We start from the raw sequence: 12,466 nt of genomic DNA, 5'->3' as shown, positions 1-12,466 counted from the left end.
ACCAATTGGCAATTTGTGAGCCGGCTTTTTGTACACAAAACCCCAAGCCCCTTTTTTGCAATGACTCCCCCGACCGATTTGGACCATGTTAATTAGCTGCCGGTTGAGCAGAGCAGCGTGGGTCTGGTTTTAAAGGGCGTGTAACTGTACAAAACTGCAATGAATTTGATAAAATAGGGCCCAGACAAACAACAACGGAAACAGAGGAACCGGAAGAGATACACTGTAACAATTAGTTCCATTCCGAGCTTAACTTTTATTGAAATTAAATATTTATTTTTTATAGCATTTTAGGTAAGAAACGTGAATTTAGCTTACTTGTTTAGACCATTTTAAAGGTTTTTTTTGTGATAAAAAATATTATTTTACATTAAAATATTATTTTTAGTAAACGAAAAGTTTTGTCTGTAATTGGCTATAAAGTAGGAACATTACTTTTACATCTAAGAGCTTTTAGATGGATTTGTTAATTTCAAACATTGATTTCAGTGTAGAAACATTGTACTCAGCCACGCCCCCTTCCGCCCCTTTTTTCGATCTAGCTTGATTACTGAATAATTGAGTGCTGCGTATAATGAAATTCGTATTCAAAATTCGTCGTCATTCAGTTGGCGCCGCTAAATCAGAATCTGACTAAATGTTTGTCGACCCGAGGGGCAGTAGGTGGGGGTGTATATATATATGTATGTATATAGGTATATAGGAGGAGGGGCCATTCAGAGGTGAGTAAGTGCGTTTGTGTGTGCGTTCCTGTGTCTGTGTTTGGTTTGCGTAGCCGACTTGCATACGTAATGTTCTTCCTCCCTTTCAACTGGTTCCCCATCGCCTTGCCACCCTCTGTTGCCATGAAACCCCTTTCAACTGCCACCCCGCCGCACCCCCTGGCCATCATCATCGCAACATCATTCAACGCTTTTATAGCCATTCAACTTGACGCATCCGTTTTGGCCAAACTTTTTGGCCTGGGCCGCAGCTGAATGGGCCACGAGGCCATGAGCCAAGTTCTACGAGCTGCTGTTGCCGCTAACGAGTGGGTGGTTCAAGAGGTATTACTTTACAAAGTGGAATTTCCCTGAAACAAGGTATTGTTTAAGCCAAGTTGATAGACAGATTTCATACTAAATATGTTTTCCTTGATACCAAAATGAACTTCGTATAAAAAGAAAGTTTAAAATTTACCATGTGAGTAAGTTATGATTTATTGGCGCGAATGCCTTATGAAACTTTTGAATTTGTTTTATTATAGATCAACGATTTTTAATTTTTTTTAAATGAAATTTAAAGTAAGCTTATATAGTACATGGTTTAAAAGATGTTGTCTATTTACACATTGCGTATACGTAATATATGTTTTTCATATTAATCACGTATACGCATTGTTAGCAAATTTGGTAAGCCAATTTGGTAAGCCAATTTGGTTAAAGATCAATTAAATAAAATCAAAAATCTAGATAACATTCGCACTTTCTACTCTCTCCAAACTAAAGGAAGTATTTAGTACCTATAAATTCTTTCAAGATTATTATTATTTATTTTGATTAAGACGCCCACAGTTTTTATAGAGAAATGTGGGTTATATTTGCATACTTTATCTATTTTACAATCATCTTAAATTCCACCCTCGCTGGGGTTTAAAAGGGCACCGCTGCACGGTTCTCGGGGCAAGGGAATTGGAATAGGAAGAGAAAGAGGACCAAAACCAGAACCAGAACCAGGAGCGGAACCAGGACAAAACAGAGCAGGCCGGGCTTTATCCACTGAACTCCAAGAGCGACTAACAAGTCGCGTTTGCTTCATTATGTGGCCTCTCCTTCGTATTACCGCGTTTATGTCACTTTTCACTTTCTCACTCGTTGACTGTCTCTTTCTTCCATCTGACCCTCTCTCTCTTTCACACTGGCACCGCTGGCGTGTCATTTGGCTTGGTTCATATAAATTGTTTTGGGATTTAGCCGCACGATTTTCCTGCCCCATCCCCCCCCCTCCGTCATCCTGCCAATCCCCAGACTCGGCTCACAGCTCCGGCTCATTATTGTCGTCGGTTCGTTTCTGTTCTTTGTTTAATGACATCATTCTGTATGAAAAATTGTAGTTGCATACAGAATGGCAGGCGGAAGGGGGCGGAAGTAGGATGGCAGAAGGATAGGGTCGGGTAAGCCCTGACAAAATTATAAAGTTGAGCAATGATTAATGTCCGTACTCCTTCCCTGGCTTCCTATCACGCATATATCGCCTGCGTAATAATCCCTGTCATGAAATATTTCGGCGGGGACATGAAAACTGCTTCATAAAATAAAAAAAGGACGGAAAAAAGAGACAAATAAAAAGTTCTTAATTTTTATATTTCTTGACTTCAAATCCGGAGTCACGTTTCTCAAAGGAAAACGCATGAAAGCAAAGGCGAATTGCGGGGAAAAACGAGATTCAAGCAACTCGGGAATCACAAATTAAATGTGTTGACAGCTTTGAAAGAACCGAGAAGTTAAACATGTTAGCAAAATTTGTCTACAATGTGACTTGTTTTTTGGAAAACCAATGAAGCGAAAGAAAATCAAAGAGCTCTTACAATTTTTCGTGCATTTGTTTGATGTTTTAATTAGGAGCTATGGCTTTTGGTGAAATTGATTTATAAAATGTAGAGAATGGCTTTAATATATAAACAAGATAAAATGTTAGCCATCAAAATGAGATACGAAACTTAAATTTACAATCTCCATATTAATCAAACACCACGGCTCGGAATTATTTAAAGTATCTTTCTCCCTTACCATTTAAATCCTTAATTGTGATTGCCTTTGTAAGCACGTACTAAAACCCGTTCGCGGTTATATTCTGACTCTTTAATAAAGATATGAATCCTAAGGCATTACCACAAAATGGTAATGACGACGATGATGATGAGGAAGGGCTCTAACCGCACACATCTTATACGAGCCATTCCTCAAATTTGACTGACAATAAAAGTGAATAGTCCCGACCCGGCCTGAAAATTCTATAGTTTCCTTTTTGTAAAATCCCCGGCACACATTGGACAGGACTCTCGGCCAATATTTGCTTGAAGGCGTGCAAACAGGGTGCCGCGTGCATTGTGTGCACATTAAATACCGCATAAATTAAATTAATTGCTAAAGTTTATTTTTTATTACCCTAACGAGGCGAACAGCCGGAAAGAGACGGCGAGTGTGTAATCACTTTCCATTATGTACCAATCTTGGCACAGTCTCGGCAAAAAGTTTTCAACACTTAGCTATTCAAGGGAAGGGAACTTTCCGTCGGATGGAGTGCGGCATCTTGCGGTGGCACATTTAAAATTTAAATGGCTTCAAAGTGAGCCTTTGCCTATACAGCCTTTTGTAACCTTCAACACAACCTTTCCCATTCCTATTAATGAGTGGCAATCCTGGGATAACCGCAAACGTGTAACGGTAAAATACAAATGTCAAAATCTTCAGCAGCTGTCAGTTGCCCCAAGTTGTAATAATGGGTTTATGTGAAGTCAATTTCTCAAAATTGTATTTGCAAAATAGGAGAAAATGCGTTTGGCAGTAATTTATTAGGTGTGAAAAAGAAAGTGACAGCCCTTAAATTAGGCAACACGTATTAAAGAATTTATGAATTTTACTGTATAAACTGCGTAGATAAAAACTGTTTTGTTTTCTCCGGAATTTCCATGGAAATCCCAGTAAAAGTGAAATTTCCCCAGCCTGCAGTCGAATTAATTGTTCCCTTGGTGAAATGAGGCAGAGCAACAAACATCTAACTGTCTTTTTGGCAACTTTACTCTCCCACTGGGTGCAATTAAAAATTATGTTTATATTTATTTTCCACTCCCTTCTCGGCCAACCATTCTTCTGAAATGACACTCGAAAAAAAGTCGAAAAAACCAACTACCGAAAGGAAACCGAAATGAAAAATACAATATGGACGTCAATGTTGACAGCAGACATGGCAGAATGTTTGTTTTCCTCTGGCTTACAGAAAAGCGGAAAAGGGCTCAATACGGTTTTAAGGTAACAGCTTACACGAAATACCCTTAATCGGAAAAGAGTAATTATGATTTCGGAAATTGTAAGAAAAATAAAATTAATTTTGCTCACCATTAAAGGAGTGCGGAATTAGCTTAGACAACAGGTTGCCAGTCCATAGGAGCTAAAATAAAAAGAAAATTTTAATGTTTTAAATGGACAATTCAATGATGAAATAAAACCTTGTATGAAAACCAAAATGTATTTTTTTGTTGCTCTTTTTTGCCATTTAAGCTTTTAAACCAGTTGATTCCAATCCACCAATCATTGTCAATCAGCAAATCTGTATAAATCGCATTACATTTCCCTTATAGCATATAATAACATAAAACTTTGGTTTCGGTCAAAGGGTCTGTTAAGTTTTTAATTCGAAATGCTTTTGTTTTCACTTTTTTTGTTCGTATTTGTTGCTTTCCAGCGAAAAATCGCCAACTACATGAAAAACGCATAAGCCCAGTTCCCCCTTCTCAGTTTTTGCCCTTGGTCTGCGTCCCGCTCGAGCTCCTTAGTCTTCATTGTTGCTATTGTTCTTCCTGCTGGCCATGCGCTTTATTTGCCCAGAGGAAGCGAGACAGGGAAAGCGCGAGAGCGAGACAGACGATGCGGGACAGCGGCGACGACACCAAAATGCATTTATACGAGGCATCGGCTGCAGATGCGAAAACATCAGCAAACAAAAAATAAAAAAAAATAAAAGAAAAGAAGTACTGGAAAAACAAAACAGAAAGCGAAACAAAAACAGAAAGGGATCTCGCAAAAAGACCGAAATACAATGCGAATGTTTGGTTTGCGGGCTTTCGGGAGACGACTGTGCAATATTCATGGTGTCTACGGAGTTCTATAAGCCGCGCTTTATAACTCATATGGGCTTGTTATGTGCCATGTTATCGTCTTATTGTTGTTGTACGCATTTGTCTTGATACTCAGCATGTTTTTTGTAGCCTTATTTGGTTTTTTTTTAAATATGGAAGTTCACCCAGGGTATCAACAGGGGTATGCAAGATTATTTGTAGCCCAAAGCAAAATAAAAAACATATAATGAAAGCTCATATGTAATTACCATTTTCTCAATATTTAATATGGATGTAAAAATAAATGGTATTTTTTTAATAATATGGTATTAAATTAGTAAAATTCTAAAAAACTTTATAAGTATAGATCAGGGGCGGACGCAGGGGGTGTCCGGGGGTCCGGACCCCCCCAAAATCTCAGACTTTTTCAAATTCCCTTACAGCACACGGCCTTTCAACCATATAAACTAAAAATTTTTTGACCGGACCCCCCCAAACGAAAAAATTTTTCGACCGGACCCCCCAAAATTTTTTCTGCGTCCGCCCCTGGTATAGATCGATAAACTGACTACCAAAAGTTAACCAAAAAATTGTTTTATCTAAAATGAAATCTTTATGAGCTGATTGTAGCATTATAACTACCTGTTATTTGAGCTGTTAAATTTTATCATCTTCAGAAACCCTTTGCAAATCGATAATCACTACCTTCTCAGCTTTGCCTCTTCGCTCGACAAACGATCCAATGCCATCTAACGACCGATTGATCACCTCTTTCGCACAGCGGGGCAATGTCCAGTCCATCTATGGTTCGGGTCCGCCTCCTTTTCGAGGAGTGGGCGGCAGGGAGGAGGGGGAGAGGGAGGAGGAGCAGAACGGGAGCGGAGCAGACAGGGAAAAATGCTGTTAAACAAGTTTCGGGCTTTTCAGTTCTCGGATTTTTTTCCTCGAAGCCTGCAGCCTGACGAGTGCGTGCCTTATGCCCAGCATGGGAATGAGAATTGGTTTTAACGTTTTCTCCTCTTTTTTCGCCACTTTTTTACCATTTTTTTTACCATTTTTTTTGCAGTTCTGTCTGGAAGTGAACGAAGTGCGGAGGCACTTAATAAGCAAAGTGTTTGCCCTGCATCGGCAACAGAAACTCGTTTGGGCAACACTCCTGACAACTTGTATACTGCCGCCTTATCGATATTACTAAATTAAAACTCCGAAAGCCAAGTAAATACATATATATACATTGTAGGCAGGTTGATACGAAACTTGTCATCAGCATAAGAAGGTGGCAGAACTTTTCCGCCCGAATTCAATTTAAGGCGCGACAACAACGCCAAACAAATTCAAGCTCAAGCCCAAAGCGACGGAGAAGTCGAACTCAAATCTGGAGGGGAGAATGAACTTTTCGCTGACTTGCCAGGGTAAAGTTTTATGGCAAAAGCGTTGCCCTCCGCCCTCGAGGTTCGTAAATTACGTTACGTATACGCAACGTTGGCAAACACATAAAGTATTCGCCTTATGAATATAGAAAGAAGTAAACGCAGTAAATTAGGCGAAAAATTCAATAATTTTCCCAACCAAATGGGGACAGCAAACACGGAGGGGCGTGTAAACGATCCAAGTGTTTGGGGCTTGTGCCCCTGAGTGGCAAACTGAAGAGGGTAAACACTCTGAAGGATGTCGATAGCAGCGAAATGATGTTAGGAGAAACACATTAAGAGTGGACTATTATGGCTGTAATGGACACCGAGTTTGTTTTAAGATATTTAATGTTGTTTTTGAAACGATAACTTTAAGGTAAAGTAACGATATTAAACATTTAACTTTTAAAGCCAACAAACTTGTAGTTAGATTTTAATTAATCCTTAAACTTCTTAACTATCAATTCCGTGCGGTTAACCGCTTAATCTTTATCACAGCGTTTTTGCAGATGCAATATTCAGCAGGCAACTGGCCACTAAGTCGCCACAACTTTTGGCCTCCTGCCAGCCGTAATTGGTCTGGCTATCATGAAAGCAGCAAGCGGGCAACACCCCAAACTAAATTACACAATTAATAAGCGCAGCCAACAAACCAAAGCAGAACACCAGGAAACCGAGACAAACAACAACAGCACAAAATAACCACAGCATTTAAGCCAAAAATCTGCACTTAAGGAGAGGGCCAAACGAGGGAAAAAGGGGTGGGGTAGCCCCAAAGAAGTCCAAAGAAGTGAATGCGTGGGAAAGTAAGCATGTTTCGCTGCTGTTGGCCAAACGCGAGTCCTATCCGAAAAGCGACTCAAAAATTAATCAGGCGAACATAATGCAGCGGGCCAGATGAGGCAAAGGAATGCGATAAAAACGAAATGCGAGTCTTCAATGTATCGCCGGGCATATATAGATAATGAAATACGAGGCTCCCTGAAATACCAAAAGCAACCGCATCCGAACAAACCACTGCGCTCCTCAGACCCGGAATAAAGTTTTCACCCGCCTCATCCCGCCGAACCCTTCTTGGCCAGTATTTTCGTCCTGGCCCGAGGGCAGACAGGCCAAAATAATGGAGCCAATGGCCATGGAACAGAACAACAGCAACTACAGTAAAAGCGCCCAAAAATGGTTAACAAAGCAAAACATAAACAAAATTCCCAGCGAATTCGTAATACCCTGAAGCAATGACAAGGCAATAACGAAAGTTGAAGGGTAAATAACTAGAGCGTTAAAGATAATACACCTATCCTCTAATATCCTTACACTAAAGGTAATCTGATTAAAAGGTTTTTATGGTAGGCCATGCATTTATGATTTATGGATTGTTGTTTAAATACTAATTTAAAGGTAATTTTGCTACCTACCAAACTCTTTTTACGGTATGTGACCTCAAGAAGAATAGAAAATATTAACTTAACAGTCCATGTTTAAAAGATTCACTCCTCTTGGCCAAATAGTTCAAGTACTGCTCGGCGAAAGAGTAGCTGCAAACAAATAAAGTGAGCAGAGACCACGAAGACAAGGACGACAAGGAAAAAGCTCATAACCGAGGTCCTGGTGCTTGGCATTTTTGGGCAGCAGCTGCCAGACAATGCCACGCCCCCCGCCTAAGCACATATGTGGGTGGGTCGGAAAACTGAAGTCCGGAAAATATGATGGTGGGGGGTGGGGGAAAAATGCGGGGCGAGCCGAGTGCAATGGCTTCCCCGAGGGCGCGTGGAGAGTAGGGAGAAAAGATATGGCCAGAGACAAGTTCCCGACTTTCTTATCTGGAAGGGGGTAGCGTTTTTTCCTCCCCCCGGCTACATCGTTTGTTTTTCCCAGCGCATGAAACTGCAAACATTTTCCCCGAGTCATCTCAAAAGTGGAAAGTGAGCAAAAAATAAAATAATAAAACGGAAATCCTTTGCTTCTCAGCCAATAGTCATTAGATTTGTGCAAATACTTTGCAGACTCCCCTCTGCGCTTTTCGTTCGACTAATGATGGCTCCCCATTACCTCCCCCCCACCAATTCCAAAAGTAATTCCACTGCTTACGCAATTTTTCATTTCGCGCTCGCTGCGCAAATAAATCAGAAAATTCCCAAATTCTTTTTTTTTACGAGCCACCAACATTTTCCCATTGACTTTTGGCTTGTTCTTCTTGCTTCCATGGGGAAGTTAGTGCATTGGGCGTGACCTGCAATGCTAAGGCAAATAAATCGTTCAAGTTTCGGTTTCAATTCCCATCGAATGTAATCAATGCCGAGCACTTCACATCTCAAATATGTTTGCCATTACCCAACGTATTTCGGGTGAGTTTAGGTGGACTTTGACTGAAAACTTGCTCTTTTCAAGCCAAAAGCACTGGCTTAAAATTCAATAAGCAACTTTAAAGCGAAGTGGCAGAGACTAAGCTTACAAGGCATTATAAAAAATTCACTAACAGATAGCCATTTCAAGGCATTTTTAGAATGCATAAATACTTTTCATGCGTATACTAAAACGAGGAGTTCAAGGAAAAATAATTTTGAAAATATGTATGTATTTTTTAGTCGCTACAATTTGAAGAAGCTTGTGATGTGTTTTAGACGAGTGTTCCTCTTAAATGGCATAAGCATTTTACATCTATCCTGAAGACAAAAAACATTACATTTCGTACAAAATTATTGCCACTTCTCGGCTTCAATTCGATTTCCATGCCAGCACAGTTCCATGCTCGACATTCTTCTGCCGGCTCAGTGAATAATCCTGTTAACATGGTATTCATCCCCACTGCAATATCCCGCATTTGGAATTCAATAATTTCCATTTGCTTGCTACATAGCTGCTCTGTTTGGCAAACCCCCCTCAATTAGCTGCCCTCCACCCGTTGAGTTGCACGAAATGTGCTCCCATTTGGCCACAAATTAAACTAAACCCACTTATGCCCTGTTTGCCTGCCTGCGCCTTCGGCAATGCGAAATCTGAGGGTAATGAAGGGCCTTTTTGGGGGGAGTTGAGCTACCGAAATATCGGATGGGGTTATGGTGGTGGTGTACGAGTACACCTGGTACGATGGCAGCTAAAGGCGAATGCATTCAAGTACCGGGCTTTGTATTTGCCACTCGCAATCAATTGCCACAATTTGTGTTGATATACGGGTTGCCTCTACTCGCTCCCTGATGTTTCCCCTTTCCCCACCCATTTCACACCTGCCCTTTTCGGCCTCCAATACAGCCAAAGTAATTTACCATTAAATTGGAAAAAAAAAACAAAATATATTTTAAAATTCCATCCAGTTTAATTTCCATCACTGTAAAATGCCTTTTCGACCTGTCGTGATTCCTTTTCATCAATATTCCTGCAACTTTTTTCGTTCGTGCTCTGCTGTTTTTATTTAAAACTCAAATCGAATTGCAATTAAAGGCAGCCAACGGTCCGTAGGAATATTTACAAGCCATCCTGCTCGACATCTGGAGCTGGGCCAAAAGTTCAGTAACAAAAATAGTTCGAAGGCTGCTCGAACTGGGAGGAGAAACTAAAAATATCTGAGGTAGTGCAACCATGGTCATGTTGAACTTAAATGAATAATAAAGAAGAACCATTGAACATGTTCCTTTTTTGGGATAGGTGAAATCAATTTCCAAACAGAAACGACAAGGTCGCTTGAAAGTTAGAATTTGAAACTTTTTGACAGGTTCTGTAACAAAAATACATTTCAATAAGCAGAGCAGTTTATAAATTTTACAAACCGTGTGCTACTTTCTTTTAATCCTTTCAATAAATTTGCCTCACTATGCAAGCGTAAACTTAATAAATTCCCAGACATAAGCCATTATCCGTAATTAATTCGCCACCCAATGGACCTCATTCCCTCGGGAGTTTCACTAAAACATGACCGCAGTAAATTGCTTTACAAATTGCAACAGTTTATGCCTAATTATATTTAAATTTGACAGGCCATTGGCTTCGCCTTTGATGCCACACAAGGCGCCATTGACCTTTTCCCTCGTCCCTTGGCTCCCGCCCCCCAAAAAGTCAAGATGTCGGCCACGCCCACCCACCAGTAAGAAAAGAGGCAAGCCCCTCAGAAGTGTTGGGGGGAATATGGAAGGTCGCAGCACAGCTGATAGCTGTAATCCGACCAGCTTAGACCACCCCAAACCACCTCAGAGAAACCCCGCTTTTCATTTTTTCCAGACCCGACGGAAGGAGAATGGCCCGGCAGTAATTCACACAATAAGCCGCAGACAGGCAGCCAAGGGAAAAAAAACAACAAACTTAATGGCGGGAATCGGAGGTGCCAGCGGAGCAGATACTCATTAAATGCTAATAAAATGGGAAGACACAGTAAGACAGGTACCCTGTTTAAAGATTCTGTTGGGTATTTTGTTAATCTTAACATTTACAGAGCATTTTTGTTTAGAAGAATTAAGTTTTCTATTACACAAATACAAAGTTTTTCCAATAAAAATATGTAAAATTGGAAATCACTTTGGAACACACAAAAATAATCAAAATGAACAATATAGATTTAATTAGCAAAGAATTACTTACTTAAGTACAGGTAATCATTATATTGAATGCTGATATTTTTTATACAGATAATCATTATATTGACTGCTGATATTTGTGTTTATCAAACAAATTGTCACGAATTCTTTATAACAGTACAAATTTTAAGAAACTCAAAATCCTGTGGTACCCTGAAAAATGTCAGGTATAAATACATGTCGGGGAAAGCAGAACGAGCAGAAATGAGAAAAGAAAATTTTCTGAAGCTGGCAGCTTGTGGCACGTTCCACCCACACGTACACAAAGTCGCACACACACCTGAGAGTGGTCAAAGAGGAGGAGGAGGGGGCAGACTTGTGGCATGCCTCAAAGGCAAATGTGGTTCAGACAAAAACGCACAGAGAGACATTTCGGCATGCCAAAGCAAACGATGAGGGGCTAGATGAAAAAATAGAGAAGCTCTCTGCCCACTGGAACTTTGCTAGCACACCTCTTTAACACGTAAGCGACAATTACAGTGCTGCAGTTGTAGTTGCAAGATACAGATACATCAGCAACAGTATCCAGAAATATGGGGAGAAAAATCAACCCGTGAGTCATAAATTCACATCGACGCCCCCACGATTTTTTCACCTTCTTTTTGTTGTTTTTTATTTTGTTTCATTTTTTTGCAGACACACAAGGGGGTAAATGCAGCCAGCCAGACGGGCGGGAGATAAAGATAATGTATACGGCGTGGCTTACACAACGTATCCGAGAGATACAAGACAATTAAAGGCAGCCGGCAATCGCTTTAATTGTGATTTTATGCAAATATTCGCCAAGCCCGAGATTCTTAAAGGTTTACTCTGCCGATTGAATTAAATTTCCGTTCTCAGCTTAACTCGCTTATGGCATGTTTATTCGGCTTGCAGAGCACCTCCTCTCCTGACTCATCCTCGGCTCGGAGTTTTTGGTTATTGTATATTTTTGCTGCAAATATTTTCCAGCATCCGTTCTCCAAGGGAGCGGCGGTTGTATCTGAATTTTGTGCTAGCTGACTGCCTTTACCTCCTTCAATTCCTCTACATTTTTACATTTGCCGCACTTGCAATTTACTTGAAATTGTCTTCAAAGAAGCATAACAATAGCAGCTGCATAACTGCCCCAACGTCTGAAGTTTTAGTTGCTGTAGTTGCAGCTTGCAGATTGCAGTTTGTGATCAAGTTGCAGCACGCTTATCCTTTGACAGACTTTGATGGACAGCAATCCGAGAATATTGTGCAAGTTTGTTCCTCTTTACGGTGATTGAAGCAAACCACTTTTGATTATATCTATGGCTGGGTGTCGGAAGATTACATTCAAGTCAACTATTTGTCTGTCTCTTGTAATAAGTTAATTTAGAAGTAATTGTAAATAGTTGTAAATCACGAGATATGTAAAGTTTTCAAATGATTCTTTGCCAAACGTACATCTTAAAAGATATTTTGTTGTTAGCCATCTGAATATTTGCCTTAAAGTTCTTTTGGTTTACGAACTTGTTTGTCCAAGGGGAGACTTTTTGGCAATTTAATTAAAACTCTCAGATATTTCTGGTTTTTACGCAAGGCAATCAGGGCACCCACCTGACCAGCATTTTATCCGCAATTGGCCAGTGCTGCAATTACAACCAGTGGCCATGCCACAAGCTAAGCAAACATCTCAAAACAAAGGAACTATTTTTGTATCTCTA

The 12,466-nt window shown here is 40.3% G+C and overlaps 1 protein-coding gene across 4 annotated transcripts in view; it reads right to left on the bottom strand.

The window, feature by feature from the left end:
• Window positions 1-12,466, bottom strand: part of LOC108102056 (trophoblast glycoprotein) — a 46,198-nt gene that overhangs the window by 29,566 nt on the left and 4,166 nt on the right. For 3 of the 4 annotated variants that reach the window (XM_017206685.2, XM_017206683.2, XM_017206686.2), the window contains exon 2: window positions 4,098-4,149. The exons of the other annotated variant lie outside the window; for it this stretch is intronic. Coding sequence is in view for 1 of the 3 variants with exons in the window: in XM_017206683.2 (XP_017062172.1) it covers window positions 4,098-4,149 (52 nt within the window). In the remaining 2 variants the exon portion in view is untranslated. The remainder of the gene's footprint in view (window positions 1-4,097; window positions 4,150-12,466) is intronic. 4 annotated transcript variants of the gene reach the window in all.

The sequence above is a fragment of the Drosophila ficusphila genome, unplaced genomic scaffold, assembly GCF_018152265.1.
Source record: "Drosophila ficusphila isolate 14025-0441.05 unplaced genomic scaffold, ASM1815226v1 contig_791, whole genome shotgun sequence".
In the NCBI taxonomy this organism is placed as follows: Eukaryota; Metazoa; Arthropoda; class Insecta; order Diptera; family Drosophilidae; genus Drosophila; species Drosophila ficusphila.
Note: the sequence above shows the minus strand (reverse complement) of the source record. Positions and strands in the feature narration are given on the sequence as shown.